The sequence below is a fragment of the Rutilus rutilus genome (assembly GCF_951802725.1).
Source record: "Rutilus rutilus genome assembly, chromosome: 12".
Lineage (NCBI taxonomy): Eukaryota > Metazoa > Chordata > Actinopteri > Cypriniformes > Leuciscidae > Rutilus > Rutilus rutilus.
Genome location: NC_140217.1, coordinates 33,964,573 through 33,984,450, shown reverse-complemented (window position 1 = coordinate 33,984,450; position 19,878 = coordinate 33,964,573). Strand labels below are relative to the sequence as shown.

The 19,878-nt window shown below is 37.5% G+C and overlaps 1 protein-coding gene across 4 annotated transcripts in view; it reads right to left on the bottom strand.

Annotated features, from left to right (window-relative positions):
* Positions 1 to 19,878, bottom strand: part of cntn4 (contactin 4) — a 158,689-nt gene that overhangs the window by 86,005 nt on the left and 52,806 nt on the right. For all 4 annotated transcript variants that reach the window (XM_084424928.1, XM_084424927.1, XM_084424926.1 and 1 more), the window contains exon 4: positions 13,159 to 13,334. In XM_084424928.1, coding sequence (XP_084281054.1) covers positions 13,159 to 13,334 — 176 coding nt within the window. The remainder of the gene's footprint in view (positions 1 to 13,158; positions 13,335 to 19,878) is intronic.

The window sequence follows — 19,878 nt, the reverse complement described above, 5'->3', positions numbered from 1 at the left end:
AGGCAAATTTTCCCAATGAGCCAGGGATGTTGAATATAGGTATTAAGCTAGCAAGTACAGCTCTTAAAAATCCATTAAACTTTTGTCAAGACTACGTTTCGGTACAATTTGACAGTGCAGTATCAATATTTTACTTCTTTAGCTCAAATTCAGCAAAAACTGGTTTCGGTTCAGCTAATGCAAATGCATGTACTAGAGAAAACAAGTTTTTTGAAAAGTGTTGCAGTGATTATTTTGTCTATTATAATGAAACTCAGTAGGGTCCAAAGTAATTTTAGACCCCATTGATTCTCAGTCTACGGACAAAAACAGATCTTCAAGATATCTTCTTTTGGGTTGTCACATGGTTTAAGTTATTAATCATGTCTGTAGCACAAATGGTGTGTTCCAACACTAACACTAAGGCTTAAAGATTTTCAAGGATTTCTTTACTTAATATTGCATTGTGCTTTAGAGCTCTGACAAACCTCAATCACAAATCATCAAATCTATAATCACCAGCAATGTCATTTTACGACGATTTAACAGATTGTGAGTAAAGATGAGGACAAAATCAATGAGTCCCTCCAAACAGAAGAGCGCTCCTGCCCAACTGTGGCGGTGTTTTGCTAAGCGTGAGCCACACATGAGTGCTTTTAATGGCTCCTGCAGTTATCAGGCCCCCTCTGAGTTGTATTCATCACAAAGCATGCCGGCAACCATTACAAAGCCGTTCCAAAAAACGCATCAGAAACTGAATTTCCTTTCCTTTGAAACTAATTTAGATTTGACAATTGACGGAAAACAATAACAAGTCACAACAGCTTCCTGCTTGTCCCTTGCGCAATTGTTGCCTAAAATCATTGGGAAAGGTAATTCGTACAGGCAGATCGAATGCATGGATGGACGCTTTGTAAAGTCTCAGGTGGAAACTGTTAAGATGCACTTTTTACAGAATCTTTTATTGTTTTTCAGAGACAAGAATGAACAACAATTAGATGATGCACCTATGCGATAGACTGGCCACTAGGGCTAGTTGTCACACAGGAAAATTACAAGACATGTATCTGACATACAAATACACAAAAACTAGTTTTTTCTAGCTTTTATATGTTGGTTTGAAACCAGGGTTGTTCTAGTTAACTAAAACCCAAACCATAAGAACATTTATGTTACTTCAATTAAAATTAATGTTGACTGGAATTTATTTAGACAACAAGGGTCAATAATATAATGAAAGCAGATTTTCACATTTATAAAGAGGCAGGTTATTTGTGTTATATAGTTCGTTTTTTTACAATGCATCAATTGCAGTATCACCAAATAAATGGTTTTATATATTTTTATGCTTCATAATTATTTTAATAATTTATTTATTGTCAGGTTCCCAATGTGACAACATGCCCCACAATTATAATAATAAACCAGCCTGTGTTTAGTGAACTGTATCTTTTTTTTTTTTTTGTAATATACGCATCTTTCATGAAATTGGCTTTCAATAATAAACCTACAGTACCATGAGAAATATTCACTGGATTAAAAAGTGTGAAAACGTCCCCACTGGAAGAAATGAGGAAATTGAGAAACTTCATGAATTAATTTGTTTAATTCCCACACCTAAAACCCACAACTAAATTCCGCTCTCTGCATGACCAGAATAATCTTGAAATTATTTGACATTAAATCAGTGAAGAGAGTTTTTTTAATGGCATCCCTGTTGCACTTCTAAGGATCAAAAATATAGATGCTGATGTAAAAAATTTCTGCGAGACCAGCATGCTTTTGAATTTGAAAGCGTGAAGTCAGCTTTGCGAGCCCCCACTGTCATCTTCCTCAAAGGGATTCTGCAGTCGCTCAGCTGAAAAGTACATCAAAAGTTCAGAGACCCCTTTACTTGAGAGACTCACGTTGAAGAACACCTCACAACCGGCCTCATCTAAATTACCAGGAGCTCTTTTATAGGTTGAATATCCTAAACAAGGCTGTATTAAACAGCACTTACTCTCACGCACGCCACATGCTAACGGTGACATTTAATGGCACATATTGCACAAATCAGAAGAATTAACCCACATTAACCTCATCTCCAATGATCCTGGTTCTGTGGTGTCACCTGGAGCACCGATGCAGAGATGAAATGGCTCTTTATGGGCTAAATCAATGCTAAATCTTCCTCACTTCCCCCTATACACAGACCAGCGATTGGTTCTGCTTCAGGGCTAGATTTAAATGCAAAATTATGGCGCTCAATGGTTTATGAAGATGACTATAAGGTCAGCTAGGATGCGTCATGTTGGCTAATTATTTCTTGAAATGTAAATTTCTTTTTAACCCTGGGAGTCAGCTGCAATTTGAAACACTGGTCTTCTATTAAGGAAAGCAATACTTGTGTGCATTTTTCACAGATTACCATGAGACTGCGGTAAAGGCTCATACACCTCTGCAATAAGCAGTTTGTAATGAAGGAGTAATTCATGTAATTGCTTTTCACTAGGACAGAGAATCAGCATCAATGAGCTGTTGAAACCATGCTGGTTATTTTATTTTTCAACTGATGATGGTAAATGGGTTAGAAATGAAACTCACACTGATTTTAGCGATTGGTCCAACTTATTGTGTCTTTAAAATTCCCAATTTGTACTACTAATAAAAAAACAAAACAAAGTACAAGTGCTTAAATTTAAAAAAATAAATAAAAAAAACATTAACAATCTGTATCAGGACAGCTGGGCCTTTTCCCCAAAAGCCCACCAAATGTTCAGCTTCCAAAAACCACTTAAATGAATTCAAGTCACAGATGTGTTATGAATTGTATGAAGCTTATTGACAGACTGTTAATACTTGTGATACTTGTAATACTCGCAAGCTAATTACCCTTATGAATGTCAGGGCATAGCCGTGAATGAGGCATGCAAATTATTCATCATTTGTTCATATTAATGTGACAATGTTATAGTCTTTGTTTTGGAAAGAAATTACTAAAATTCTGCTTTAGTATCTGTTTGTGCAAAAACTGTGGAAGGAACAGGCTTTGCAGTGTATTCAATCAAACTGAGTCTTTCTTTCATTACTAATCATTGTGGAGCCACTGGCAGGTGGACAAACAAAAGGGATAAAACAAAAACGATGTAATTTAAAAAAAAGTGCAGTTTCCTTCTGCATGAGCTCACCACCCTTCTGAACGCTACCGCTTTAATAAACATTAAAATAAAATAGAATGAAATATTAAAAATATGTGTGTGTTAATTTAAGTTTACACATTAACTAAACTTCAAAGGAAATTCTGGCTGTATTACTTGGACTGTGGCCAGTAAGCAGCAAACCAAAAAGTGTGCGCTTGAGCACTCATGATTATAACCCTATTGGATTCTACCTCAACATGATGGGAAGGCAACAAAGGGCTGGACTGCCACTTTCATGTCAATGAAACACAGGATGTTAGATAAAAGACTAACAGAAGCCATAAAATTGAGAGCCTACAACAACAAAGTGGACAAACACATTCAACATCTAAGGTACTGAATTAATTTGAGACAGGAAAAAAAGAAAAGAGTGTCTTTTTGGGGATATTTTGGATAGAGATAAAAGCCGTAGTGATTTTGAGAGGGGACATATGGTCGTCCACAGCGAGAGTGGGGCGCACCAGTTTTGATTGCAGCCGGTTTACCTTTATTGGGCTACTGACAAACCGAATCTTGATCTCGCTATAGTGTTTTTATCTGCCTTTTTTTTTGGGGGGGAGGTTACAAGTGGTGCTCCCCACTCCATAAACACACAGCAAAAAGAGCAAAGGGACTATTGTTGTTTAAAGTACTCAGCGGGCTGTTTCCTTCAGGATAGCACGCAGCTGAGGTTTTTCAAAAAGCAACTGAAATAGACAGAGAGGAAGGGGGGGAGTACTTAAACAAATGCTTCTTTTAATATACACAGCTGAAACCATTCACTTTTTTATTTCCCCTGAAGAAAAGTGGCATAAAAGCACCCGCACCAACCGCTCACATGAAGAGACGACTTTAAAAAGAATACACAAACACGCATCCCCATAAACAGTTGGGGCTGGGGGGGATCCAGATGGTATTCATTTAAACAGTTCAGGCTAAGGAGACGCAGTGTTATAAAATAAAAATGTGGTAAACAGGCATTTAACACGCACATGCATGCTCTAAATCAGTGATTCTCAACTGGTTTGGCTTGAGGCCACAAATTTTACATTACAAATCAAGCGCTCAAACTGATGCACAAACGCACATTTTTAACTGTGTAAAGTACTTAGAATCAGATATGGACATTTAAGAATATTATAGTTAAGCGCAAAGGCCCAACAACGTATTGCTAAAAAAACAAACAAATTGAAAATTTTGTAAATACATTATGCCGCAGAAATGCAAATAACAGCAGAACGTATAGATTAAAGAAAAAAATAAAATAAAACTATTCAAACTTGATAAACCCTGAAATCGGCAGCAATTCAATTCTCAGATCAGCCATAATGCTATACAGTGTAAAACTGTTGCTATTTTCCAATGGGGAAATTCTCAATTCAATCTTTCGGTCTCTCTCTTGAATCCAACACGGAAGTGACTTAAACGGCAATTCATCGACTGGCCGCTAGAGACAGGCTCCAAAAGAGAGTCAATCCCATATACCCCCATGTTAATATGCCTAACTTTACAGCAGAAAAAAATATATGTTTACAGCCTTTTACAAAAAGTGGTCTATAGCTAATTTTGCCCTCTTTGACAACTGTGAGGGGGGTGAATTTTTTTTATACCTCATCCGTTTAAATTGTATTAAGCAGTAAAGTTCTGCATAATTAAGGGCGTGGCCACTTGAGTGACAGGTGGATTGCCGCTTGTCTGCTGTCTGTTAGCCGTCACCTCAGCTAATCCCGCCTCCTTGCCCATTTTCGGATATCCGGGAGTGACACGCTGCCAAGATGGCGACGGCCGGCTCTGCCCACTTTGGCCTTCAAAAATGCTCTTCAGAAACCTACGGGTGACGTCATGGACACTACGTCCATATTTTTTTACAGTATATGATTCTACCCAAAAAACACTTAATGGGAATTTATTTAATCTCAAATCAGTAACAGTTTGGGTAACACTTTATCAGTGTCCTTGTTACATGTAGTTACTGTAGTAATAACTATAAATTATGCATAATAACATGCAACTAACCCAAAACCAAACCCTATGTCTAACCCTAACCCTATAGAAATGTTGTTAATTAATATTACTCAATATTTAAATAATTACACTGTAACACAGACACCTTGAAATAAAGTGTAACCACAGTTTGTATATTCACCCAAGTATCAAGTATGTATTTGGAGTAAGAAGGAAGACAGGAGGCTGCCAATGATGTAATGTCCCATGAGCACTTTCCTATTCTGCAATTCATAACAGTTTGAAATGAAGAAAAACGACACCACTGAAGAACTTCCAGCTCTGCAAAATCGTTCTGATGGGTTGTACAGTAATCTAAATGAACCTGACTATCAAGTGCCGCAACCATGGGTGATTTGTAAATGCCAGCATAACTTATTATGGTCCTAGTGAGCTGTCTCGTCTTTATAAAGACTGGTGAAACCCGCAACCCACCCACCACAGGAAGGAGAAATAATACTCAAATCAGACTTGCAGAGGAACTCCAGCTGTTTTTCACTGTCAATTGGGACAGAATAAAAAGAAATTCCTCAAATAATTGATTAGCCGCTCTCTTTCTCTCTCTCTTTATTAGTCCCATATCTCTAATTCTTGGCTACAAAAAAAAGCTAACCATTATTGCTCAGAAAAAAGATATAGTTCATTAATATGTGTAAACTAACAGTGGGGCATGTTGGCACACTACAATCACTACGATGAATCGCTTAAAATGATTATGGAATCACTTCGAAAAGGAAGATACAGTAAGTTAAGTGCAACATGTGCAGCACAAATCTGGCTACATAAAATTATAATGAGAACACGACTGTAAAAGAATGTTATGAATTCTTTGCTGATTCTTTGTGAACTCTGGACTTCATCGCAGCTTTCACTGGCCAAGGACCGCATCACAATGGCTATGTTTCCAGGAGGACCATAACATTTTTTGACACACACGTCTTCCGGAAATCAGATGACGACTTTGAAACTCACAAAGTTTTTCCTGTTTTGTGTGCCTTATCCATCAGATGTTTAGCCAACGGTCCATGGGCATGATGTCTGAGGATGAGACTATGAGAATGTAAGATCTGCTGTTGCAGCATAAAAAGACATACATAAATTCCATAGCAAATCAAGACAGGTGGAGCTGGGGAAGGCGGAGGGAAGGTTTCAGAGTGAGAACTCTGATAGCGCACTGCACGACTAGCCTACAACAGACATTGAACCAGACTATTTAAATGTAGAGCAAGCAATCTCACTGGCTGCCGAAACAACAAAGGCCAATCAGCTTGTGCCATGCAGTAATAATAGGATTGCTTGCAGATTGCACGTAAAGCCAGGGACACACTTAAAGGTACAATATGCAAGAATTTTGCATTAAAATATCCCATAATCTCAAGGCCAGTGTTATATATTTTGTTAAGTTGATTACTTACAATATCCCAAATGTTTCCAACTATTTTTAAATCGTGAGAAAATTGCGATGTTAACCAAGGAAACGGGGCGTTAGAGCAGGGGGGAGCTGGGAGTCGCCAGTCAAATGCGTAATATCCGCGTTACCCTCGGTTTCCGCTCGTACTGCGTGGAGTCCTGGACAAATGCGGAAGTTGTAGTTGTAGCGTCTATCAAGCAACAAACGTTAGCTTGTTTCGTGCAGTCGTTATGGAACACAATTATTCTTTACCGATTGCAGCTGGTTCTGTCGACAAAGCATGCTTAATTTTATATTTTCCAAATGTAGCATTCGGTAATAGTTATGTTTATGTAAGGTAAGTATATATTGCTTTAGATTTGTGTTTAGTTTATTGACATTGTTTATCACGTCTGGTGTTTATGGCCATGTAAATAAATATAGCATGTGTTATACATAAAGATTAATCAGTATTTTGGCAAATTATGTGGGTATGTTCGAATGTACTTTTACAACAATTGTTTAGAACACGTAAAACTGCGCCGCGTTATCACAACAATGAATTCGACATACAGTAACATCTATGATAACCAATTTAGTATTAAACCTTACTTTTCTTGCGGTTAATTCATTTTAATGAAATAAAAGTGTGATGAGGTTCAAGAGTCAGGAAGGAAGAAGACGGCTCGGCGTGACTGGGACTCGTACTTGATTAAAATAAAGCAAAACAAACAAAAGTCGTGCACAACGCGCATTCACCGTGGCAACCGCGACGGCACAAAACAGTTCAAAAATGAGAGCTCGGATCCACCGGTTTTCTTTCTCTGCGTCCAATTTTCTCTTCAGTCTCTCTCTCGTTCCAGCGCGCGGCTTAAAAGCGGTCTCTCCACGCGGATCACAGCAATAAGACACAGGTGTTCGTCATTTGCACTTGACCTACTTGCTCGTCTCTTCTCTCTCCCATTACAGACCGCGCTGAACCACGCCCCCCTCGCCACAAAAAGCATGTCATTATAAAAAAAGAACTTAACCTCATCCATGAACATGATTTTTTGATTCCCGTCTGACTGATTTACATCCACGGTGGAGTTTAAAACGACAGTTCCCATCATTCCACGCTCCTTCATATCGTCATCAAGCTACGCCGTTGTTTGGAATGTAGCGCCCTCTAGCGGCAAAAAATTCTTGCATATTGTAGCTTTAACGACTGTAAGGCCGATTATAAATGTAATTTGATACTTACGACTGAACATGCCCAAAAGCGCCAAGTCAGTGACAGTTGCGTTCAGTCGGTGTTTAAAATCTGCTTGAGTCATTGGAAACAGTCTGTAAGTGTGTTCAGTTCAGTCTTAGAATGTTTCAGCTAGTCGTTAAGTGTGTCCAGTCATCAGCCTGCGCGCCCTCTGGAGTTTAATGACTGAACTAGATATTTAAACAGCAAAACAATTATGAAATGCAAATGATTAATAAAAAAGCAAAAGGAGAGCACACAAAAATATCAAACCCATGTTTCAGCCAATGAAATTAGTATTTACTGACCTGTATAAAACTGGAACATATAAAAATGTAAATATGCCTCAATATAAACCTGACACTTATGAAGAATATAGTTTAGACTAAATGATATACAGTAGTTCACAATTGCTTTAATGTATAACACTGTGGTTTAGTCCAGTTCTAGTACAGTGGATAACGTTCACAAAAACAATCCTAATTTAAAACAATTTTGAAGATGGTTGAAACTACTTCTAAAGAAAACAAGCATTTATGCAATCAGACTCCAAACCTCATCGTTACTGAGATTACGTTACATTGTGACAACTACACCTGGTATCTTCACTATATATAGTAGGTAATGTCTTCAGCATTTACTGACCCATCAAATAACATCAGCTGAACTGCAAAATACTCTATTCAACCTGTCACCACAATTTTCAACATGTTGTTAACGCTACACATACACAGTTTAATTTCTTACCAAGTCAAAAATAACTTTAATTGTTATTGCACATTTAGAGTGAGGTCTTTTTCAAGACTCAGATATGAAAATGAGAAGATGGTACATATGTGAAATATGATTAAGACGCAGCCTTCTCTATCAGTGGCATTTTAATTAAAAACATTCTGCAATTCCCCAGAATGCAATTACTGCTTTAGGGATTGGTGCATCGACACTGACAATTTTTCTCATTTCCTATGCATCTACTGACAACCCTTTCAATTTCTGCTTAATTCATCCAGTCCTATTCAGAGAGAGTGAAAAAGAAAACATTTTATCACTTCCAATGAAAGTCTCTTTAATAACCAGTACTTTTGATAATTTGAAAGCACACAAAGGCACCGTACAAGCTTACACCAAAGTAACCATAAATGTATTTTCACAAATTAAGTGATTTTCACGGTCATTTATTTGAAATGAAAAGGCAGAGCTGTTTAGAGACAAATACATTCTAAGAGGCGCGAACTAGTTTATGAGCCACCTATTATTTCTAAAGCTAGTCCTGACAGAACGCTGCTAAAAGTCTGCATAAAAAAACACAAATTTGTGTGCAAATTATATACAATTACATAAAAAAAAAAAAAAAAAAAAAAACATGAAATGGCTTAACTAACAGTTTTCTTTCCTGTGTTAATGCATTTATTATTGAAACAAGTTTTTGAAAATAACAAAAGAAGAGTCTGGTTTAAAAATACATTAATTTTCTCCATACGAAAATTTATTTTTAATAGGGGTGCAAAGTTTGCAGAAACTTTCCACAATTTTTGGAAACTTTCCAGGATTTCTGTAAAAAATTACTGGAACTTTTCAGCCCTTTGCAACAGTGAATGAACAGAACCACTATGAACTCTAATTTTCAGGTTGTTAAGGAATGATATATGCTCCGGTTTTATATTACACGTTTATATATTATTTTTATATTTAATTACGTAATTCACAATTCCTTATGAGATAAATATGAGTATCCATGAAAGACGCTCAGTATACCATCTAGCTCTTTTATTAGATACAAAAAATGGATTTGCCAGTGAGTGCAAGATGAGTCATTCATATTTTTTTTTTTTATAAATTAAAAAAAATATATACATTCATTTGGTCGACTTTTAGAACTACACTAGCATATAAACGACCTTAAAGGTTATACAGTACATATGAACCAACAGCCACAAACCTCCAATATTAATTTCTCCATGCTACTTTATGAAGCGTTCTGAAATCAGCATCTTCCACCATCCACTTTACAGCATTAAAACTAATACAAGTTCGAAATATGACTTCTTGACTTCACCTTTATGCATTCTCATGCACAACGTGGTCTCCTACAAATTCTCCTGCATTAGATACCAAATTAGAAAATATCCCATCTAATAACATCAGCTGCCCTTTAAATTATTCTCTTGAACCTGCACCACTCCATCATGCGGCGGAGTTAATTAAGCTATGGAGAGAGTAATAAAGAAGATGGATGTGGAGCAGTCAGAGACGCGTGCCCCCACCACACGACAACAACTGAAGCCTAGTAAGGTCAGAGACCAGCGATTGATGGATCTGTCAGCCAATCGTCTTACGATGACAGCGGACTTCCTCCCCGCAGAATTGGATTGTTCCCTGCCCTGCAGTGCCATCGTCTTCAGGCAGTGGCCTTGCTGGGAACAGAATTCATTCGGAAAGGCTTGTTTGTCATTTGCTATCAGTGCCATATGCAAAGACGTGTCAGCCAATCAGTGTGATTTTATGATGGGGGCAATTCTATAGTCATGGCAAAACACTTTCAGTTCTCTGTACCAATTTCCGTACTAGAGCAAAAACTGTTGAATTAAGTTCTTCACCAGATTTTGTCCCGTTTGGTTATTACTGTCGATCATCTCAGTTCAATAGCGCATTTAAACACGGTTGTCAATCCAGACACTTTGCAGCATACTTAGCAGCATGGAAAACTAAACTTGTATAAAGATTGTGAATGGGTAATAAACAGAAAGCCATTAATAATGACTTCAATCTCTAAAGTGCAAGCTCAGTTTTCTTCACTCTCGAAAAGTTATAATAAAATAAGCGGTCTTAATTGTATAGTGAATCTCTTATTTACATTGCGTTTCCACTTTGTTGGTTATAATGTAAGAATTCGCGAGCATGCAGTTCACGTTGAACAAAACAAAACCTTGAGCATTTTCAGCTGTGACTCTGACTAGCGAGTTAACGCGCTCAACAGATATGATTGTGATTGGCTACAATGTTCAGCACTTAAATAGAAAAAACACGCTGTGAATAGAAACCTTTGACCTCAAACAAACACGAACAAGAGCGTTTGAATGCAGTGTCTATCAGCGTGTAGTACCGAATATACCTGGTACTCGGTACTACTACAGCAGTAATGCTGGTATGTCAACGTTGCCCCAAGTGTGAAAAGTTATAATACATTTATGAAAATGTAATCATAAAATCTAAATTTATCTAAATTTGACTTACTTTACTTATTATGTCTTTACAAGGCAGTGAGGAGACCATTTTTCATTTGGGAAATAAGAACTTGCTCAGGGTTAACTGTTATTATTTAAAGATTTTGAGTGAAAATTGCTAAATTAACAATTGTTAAATAAAAAAAATTATGAAAAAAATGTATTAGTACTATTATTTATTATTGTAGACCACATTTATAAAATAACATAAAAATAAAATAAAATCGGTATTCCAGTTAATTTGCCACATTGTACATCCAGTTTGAGTGCATTGCATTGTGGGGTCTGTATTTCACACAGAGTGGTCTGTACATTATGTAGTAGGTCAATCAGGTTTTCTATGCTTACAGAAAATTCAAATAGTGTGTGCAGTATATACTGCAGAAATTATACAATTAGTACGCTAGTGTAACGCTTAGTTCCACAGAAGATGAAGACGATGATTCAATAACATAAGATTTAATATAATACTTATATAATAATAAACAGCGTACTAACACGAACAATACCAGACAACAACTGAATGAAAAGGAGGCACTTAAAGGGATACTTCACCTCTGGGAAGATGAATGTGTATTTAAAATAGGTCATTTAAGTAGAAGAAATGTGAAGAAATTTTTGAATTTGGAGCTTTCTAGACTGAGAAAAGCCAGAAAATGTATTTTTGGCTTATGTGGATGAAAGACAACAACTCCCAGAATGCACTTGCTTCGCTGCCTTAGGAGGCCACGCCTACCGGTAAGAGTGCGCAGATGAAAACAACAAAGCTAGCCTACGTGATGAGTTTGCGAGGGATTTAGATATCGTCCAAAATGTCCGGGATTCGGCTTTTGCGTTCTACAGTCGCCATTCATCATGTTTACTGTGGCGAGCAGGACGAGGCTGACGGCCGCGGGAGAACAGCGCGAGGCCGGTGGCGTGATTACTGAGACGCGCGGTCTCGCATCTCTCACGGAGGAGCGGGAATTTTTCTTAGCAATGGTAAAACGCACATCAACCGATCACTTGTTTAGCGTTCATGTACTGTAAACACTACATTCAAATTCACCAATCAGAATGAATTCAGTTAGATTGAAAGGTGTGCATGTAAACAATGAATGGCGACCGCAGAAAGCAAAAGCTGAATCCCGGACATTTTGAACGATCTCGCCCGCCGGACAAGTCTGGGAAAAGGAGGATGGTTACTTACTCAGCTTTCTCCTACTATTCAGCTTTCTCCACAGAACAAGAGCCTGCTAGCTTAGCTTCAAAAGAAAGACGGCTGACACTGTACATTCTGACTGAGTGAGATCCCACCCTGTATGGGCGGGCTGAAAACATGCGGAACAACGCCTTCTACTGCCTGTAGTCTTTAGCCTCTGGCCAGAAAATCCTCCGATGACGCAAAATGACGATTTTTGCGTCATCGGAGGATTTTTTCCAGACAAAAAATACATAAATCTCTTGTCTCAGGGGGATATGAGGGTGGAAAGCATGGTAATTCGAAAATACTACAGGTTTTCTACTAATACAAAGCTTAATGCTAAATCCTGAAGTAACCCTTTAAATACATGGTGGTGATGACACAATGACAAACAGCTGTGGTGATTATGAAGGTGTCCATGGTGTCTGATCAGTGGCGGCAAATAGAACTAGGAACACATGTGGCAAACGAAAACAAATAGAAGGTCCATGAAAACTAAAACAAACAGAACATACTGTAATGGTGACAGCTAGTTTGCTTTTCTAAACACGGTCTCATTATTTTATGGGCTGGATAGGGCTTTTTTAAGACTGTGTGGAAAGGGTGGAGCTTGAACCAATTACATGCCAGTCGTAGCTTTAAAAACAGCCATAACAAGGAACACAAGGTCTGAATGTGTTTTACTGAATCTCATTTTTTGATATCTCATTTTCAGCTGATGTAAATGATGACTGCAAGACTGAATCTTGCCCATGAACAACCTGTGTGTATATGTGAGATACAGACAGAGTGCGAGAGAAACAAGAATGAGAGAGGGTGAGAAAGCGACCAGGCTCTCCTCAGGGAAAACATTTTCATTTTGATCATGTTATCAGTGAGGAGTACAAGGGCCAGTGTACCAGTCCGTGCTGTCAGGTCTGCAATGTCCTGTTTGTTTGGACCTTATCTGTGCTGCAAGTGTGATCAGAGATCAGAATGTGACTTACAGGCAAAGGTTAGGCTGGCCTCCCTGCTGACAATAGTCCCGAAAGAGTTGGAAGCAAGGCACTGGTACGTCCCAGCGTCCTCATCTTTATTGAGATGGTTGATGCGAAGGTTGCCTCCAGAAAGGCTGTGATGGGAGCCGGGTTTAGGATTGACCAGACTGCCATTTAGCTTCCACCTACAAGACAAAGGAGTTTACAGTTCAGAGATTTCAATATGAACTCAGACATTTCTCATCATGACCTTCCATGACGAAACTGTCACAGCAAGGCTTATTAATGTTATAGCTCTATACTCTTATTCTCAAAAATAAGAGCATTGAAAATATTTTTAGAAATACATAATTTACACTACCGAAAGTTTGGGATCAGCAAGTTTAAAAAAATTATAATAATACGTTTATTCAGCCAGAATGCATTGAAAGTGGTCTATTTCAAATAAATGCTGTTTTTTTATATATATTTTAAAAGATATTTTACATTGCAATACACTGTAAAAAATTTCTAACCCTCCCAAATCAAAAATTTCAAGTGACCGATAACATCTAAATTTTTCAATTGGCCCAAGTGAAATTCTGTAAATGAAAAAATTTAATGTACAGATTTTCACTTGGGCCAATTGAAATTTACAGAATTTCACTTGGGCCAATTGAAAAATTTAGATGTTATCGGTCACTTGAAATTTTTGATTTGGGAGGGTTAGAAATTTTTTACAGTGTAATATTTCACAAAATTACAATTATTACTGCATTTTGGAAAAAAAATAAATGCAGCCTTGGTGATAAGACATTAAATTTAGAAGAAACATCTGAGACAAAGTTGATACTTAAATAAAATAAGTAAATAAGTGTGATCGTCAACGAGTGGATCTCTCAGCTGGTGTGAGTGAGTGGAGGCAGATTTTCACATTCATAGAACCACGTATACTAAATGAGGCAAGGGTGTAGAGTTACATTCAAGCTATTTTAAGGAAATTATTATTAAGGAAAAAACATTTAAATATGACCAAAAATGAGTTGTAAAGGATAAAATTATTGACTACGGGGGGACTTTAAAAGACAACAGAAATTATGTTCACAAGAATTGGAAGAACTTCATTTACATATTTTGGGACCAGTATATTATGGTGAATTAATATACAGAATGCATCTCTGAATAGTTCATATATTTCCATTTATTAATTTAATTTATACAATTTTGCATAATATATAAAGTATAAAATGTAAAAAGTAAATCTTCAGGTTTAAAAACACAGCAGTCGATATGAGCTAATAAAGTTTAATAAGAAAGCACATGGCCGGAAGCAGGTTGTTTTGCACAAATATCGGCTGTCATCAGACATGTGTGTACAAATCTGGGCTGGTGAAACAAAAGTTCTAAGTGAGATCCCACATTAAAACAACCAGTGAACTGCACTGAGTAACTGAGATGCACTGCTGTTATTAGACTCCAGAGTAAAGCACTTAGTACACTACACTAACTCCAAGGGGATTGTCCTTGCAATTAGTGCACTGTAAAGTGCTTTGCATAAAATGTGTCTGCTAAATGAAAAGCAACCATCTGTAGCCCTGATAAATTCAGAAGCCTGTATTTTTCCCCATACAAAGATTAATGCCCAGAATGGCACGGCTTGTGACCATCCATCTTGCTGAACACAAAGTCATACAGCATCAAATGTGAGCTTTATCACAGCAGAGCACCAATTAAAACTAATATTTGAAGTAAGCATTTCTGTATTCTATAGCATGCAGTATGATTACTAGGAATTTATTGAGATTACTTAAGGATTTAATTCATTTAAGATATCAGCGGATTCTCCAACCCTTCAAACAGCCTTATTAAAATAAAACAATCTGCCAAATCAATACAAGAACCCACATATAAACCAGACTTTTAAAAATCGTTCTCTTTTCATCATTAACTGTGGTAATGGGAAGAGGATGATACTGCGTTTATGAGGTTATGTGTGTGAGTGTTTTATGAGAGATCTAGGGCTGCACTGTAAACTCAAACGCTCAAAATAATTAATTGGTTTGAGTAGGGCAGACATTAAAATTTGTTAAAAAAAAACAAACTTTTAAGTATTTAGAACTTTATTTTTCTTTTGAGCTCACGAAACTGGCACATTGTAAGTAATCTGAATGGTTTCATTAATTTGAGTTTAATGAACTTGTTTCTTTTAAGTTTTTTTTATTTGTGCAAGATCATGTAGTGTTTAATGCTTTGCTATTCTAATTTAGAAAAGTTTCCGTTATTTTTTTTAGTGTGTGTGTGGTGGGGGGTGGTGGTGGTGGGGGGGGGGGGGGGGGGGGGGTACCATCATGGTGACAAGTGGAGCATGAGCTTAGCTTGACAACTGGTATATGTTAAATGTTCTATTGTCTTATGCCTGCAACAGACAGATCCCAGATTGCAATTTTGGCAATCGCAATAGAAATCACACTGTACGACATGGATCTAATAAACTTGGGTACGACATGTATGTAGACTGTACGATGATGACACCTATTGAATTGTAGGCTACGACAAAAGTTAGTATGGAAGAATAAAACATCATCAGCATGCGATAGTGGTAAACAAATAGAGCAAGGCGGGAACTAAGGTGGGACATATTGAATGGCTCCTTCCCCTTTTCAAATAGCCAATAGCGTTTAGTTTACCTCACAGACTGCAAGTCGTACATGCCAGCACCATGGAAGCGAAACCAACGTACGGTTGGAAAAAGGAATAAAACTCAAGAGTTTGAGCAACCAAACACACATCTCCAACCCATATTGCTTCGTGACGTGTCAACGGTCGCTTTGGCCAGGTGGTATTTCTAGCATAGGTAGTGGGACGCTTTAGATTCTAGAGAGCATTTGATTGGACAGAAGCTGAAGTCTGCGGTGATGTCATAAAAATCCGTGATCCCTAGCGGAAGTGAGAGACTAAGTTTTGAATGCTTATATCTCCTAAATGCGAATTTTGTAATTGGTTTGGAACACACCAGCTTATTCATAACCTTAAGGCTAACATATTCATACTAAAAGCTTAACAAGTTTTTTTTTTTTTTTTTCAGGGGGCCTTTAAATGGATAGTCCACCCAAAAAACTCATCGCTAATGCTGTTCTAAACCTGTATGAGTTTCTTTCTTGTATGGAACACAAAAGAAGATATTTTGAAGAATATTGGTAACTAAACAGTTTAGGTCCCATTGACAAAAAAAACAGTTTCAGAATACATTCTTCATCTTCTTCTGTGTGCAGCAGGAAAAAGAAATGCATAAAGTTTGGAACGACATAAGGGTGGGTAAATGATGACAGAATTTACATTTTTTGGGTGGACTTTCCCTTTAACTAGCGAGAAATCTAATGTTAAATCGCCCCTTTCAGCATGTGGTACATTCACACTGTGCTTTCCTAAATGGTGTTTGTAGCACATCTTGTTTTCTTTGTCTGTTTCCAATTTGTATACAGATGCATCTTATTTTCCTAAACAAAAACAGAATCTCCCTAATGCCCCCTGAGAGGAGGGTCATTTGCAAACTCTTCACACCAGGAAGCGACTGCGCGTCTATGCAAAGCATAGCAGAAATAATATGGGTGTAGCCCTACATCATTTCTTTCAGGACTTCTGCTCTCGAGTCTATTTGAATCCAGTACCTCTAAATCAAAGACACCCGCACATTCCCACCGCTTCTTGCAAGTGTTTTCAAATACAAAAACGCAATAAATATTTCATATTTGTAGGCCACAGTGAGCGTCTTTAGAGATGCCAGTAATTGATAGGAGTGGTGAGTTTCCAAATCTCAGGCTCAATAATAAGATGATTTCTCCTTCCTGTTAGTTTCCAAGTGCCCTTCTCTGCTCCGTTTGATCTTAGTGAGGCTGATGAAAAGAAAAAGGGACGAGCAGTTATTTCTTGTTTGTTTGAGAGTCTTGATTTGGCGATTTGTGAAGGATAAAAGCACACTTGCAATTAAGAATAATGACAACATCATGTGAAATCAAACTCATAAAAGAAATGTTGGTTGAAAAGTCCCAAATGATATATCGCTTCTAAGACACCTAATTATATAACGTAACATTGCATCGAAACAAGAAAAGGGTACGAATGGATGTCATCAGTTATTAATAACCCCCTGTCCTTGGAAGAAATTGAGATTTCACCACCTACAGTTCCCATCTTGGGTGACAAAACATCCAGTTCGTGTCACAGACAGCCTGTGTTATTTCTCTTTATCTCCAAGTTTTTGTGACACATTTGCATTTTCACACTATGCCAATGCTTCGTTCATGTTTCATCATGGGGGCCTGAAATACTGCCGCATTCTCCCGAAAAATGTAACAACTTTATTTCAAAAGATCAATTATCAGCATAGAAATGAGAATGCTGCTATGTGACAGCATGTCAAGAAACTTTGTGTAACCGTTAAAAAAACGGCCACTTCCCATCTGCTGCTGTAACTATGGCTACAGGCTATCCTTTGATTGACAATTCTCCCTCAACTTCACGACGAGGTGATGCAAGGATACTCTATAGCATTCTCTAGTCTCCTTCATGTCTTAAGATGAGCTTCTTGAAGTGAGGTAAAGAGGAGAAGTGAATTAGAATGAGAAGCTGCAGAGAGAGAAGGTGGGACATCTGAAGTATAAGGAGCAGCTGTCGCCTCAGATGAAGAGAGGCTAGCAGTATAATTTACAATAAGTTGTTAAACTTCAATTACACCGCCGCTCCAACCTTCTCTACAAGGAATAGGTGTTACAAAGCAGCAGACCATGGAAGGTTAACAGGGCTTTTCAATAAGCAATGATATAACTTGCCTTTTTTCTGTTTTATTCTTGGTATTTTGATGATAGTTAAAAGATAGTGAAAGAGCAGAGAGGAACTTAAAGTATTGGGAGAAGATGGTACAAGGAGATAACTCGTTAAATAATGCAATATTCGATATGCGACACAATAATGCTTTAGGTGTGAAAATTTATTAATATATTTCAAAGACTGAAAATGATATAACCAACAGTGTTTCAACAACAGAAATTGAATATTCAAATGTAAAAATAAAACATCTTATTAAAGCTACAAAGAGTAATTATCTCTGTTTATTGTTGTTTGATTAACATTAAGCACACAGACGGAAGCAGGTTTATTAGGCTGATGTCACTTTAAAAGCTGCACGGATCCAATATATTGTTACACAAGCTTTCTTTTTCAACTGTTCACTCCACTTAAAGGGATAGTTCACTTTGAAATTAATTTTTGATATGTTTTAGCTTACCTCAAGGGCATCCAAGATGTAGGTGTCTTTGTTTCCGCAGTAGTTTCAATTTTGATATTTTTAGGTCAAACCGTTCTTGTCTGTCAGTCATATAATGCAGGTCGATGGTCACTGTCTCAAAACACAAGCACAGAGTCCAAATTAAAACAATTCCCCATCGTCCAAATGAAACAATTCCCCATCATAAGTACACATTGATGGCCTAAGACACGAAACGAGCGGTTTGTGTGAGAAAACGAACAGTATTTATATCGTTGTTATCTCTTGAACACAGCACACGTCCAAATGATCTGACGGCGCGGGCGGGTATAGATATATACATAGATGTCGCCTTGGCTACGGTTTCGTTCCAATGAACTGCAGTAGCGAAGGCGACATCTAGTGTATACATCTATACCCGCCCGCGGGCGGGTATAGATGTATACACTAGATGTCGCTTGGCTACGGTTTCGTTCCAATGAACTGCAGTAGCCAAGGCGACATCTATTTATATATGAAGAGTTCAGATGCAAAAGCCTCTAAGTGCCATCTGAAATTTTCTTCTAGAATGATCATTTTTATCAAGCTCGTATATTTAAGGTCAATAATTTAACTTAAATGGCAATGCAAATTACCTATTAATTGTCATTTAAGTGAAATTACTGAACTTAAATATACGAGATTGATAAAAATGATCATTCTAAAAGAAAATTTCAGATGGCACTTAGAGGCTTTTGCATCTGAACTCTTCATATCTATACCCGCCCGCACCGTCAGATCATTTGGACGTGTGCTGTGTTCAAGAGATAACAACGATATAAATACTGTTCGTTTTCTCACACAAAACGCTCGTTTCGTGTCTTAGGCCATCAATGTGTACTTATGATGGGGAATTGTTTAATTTGGACGATGGGGAATTGTTTTAATTTGGACTCTGTGCTTGTGTTTTGAGACAGTGACCATCGACCTGCATTATATGACTGACAGACAAGAACGGTTTGACCTAAAAATATCAAAATTGAAACTACTGCGGAAAAAAAGACACCTACATCTTGGATGCCCTTGAGGTAAGCTAAAACATACCAAAATTTTATTTCAAAGTGAACTATCCCTTTAAGACATAACTGACTGTGTTTACGTGAAAACTCACCAAGAAGAGAACTAAAAGAGGCGGCTTCCTGTGCATGTGAGCAGGCCCTACTACGCTTATTTCACCTAATAACATTAAGTATATCACATGTATGTAACAGTCATGTATCCAGTCTATTCTCTGCTGTCTGCGTCAAGATAAAACTTTTCATAATCTTTTGAAGTATTAAAATCATTCAGGTATTGTAAGCCATTGCGACATGCATATCTCGGTATGTACTTTTGCGATATTTCGATATACCATGCAGCCTTCCTCCATAGTCTACAGTTCAAAAGTCAGTAACATTTATTTTGCAGTACATGGACTTCTGTGTACTACTTACAGTGTACTTACCTAA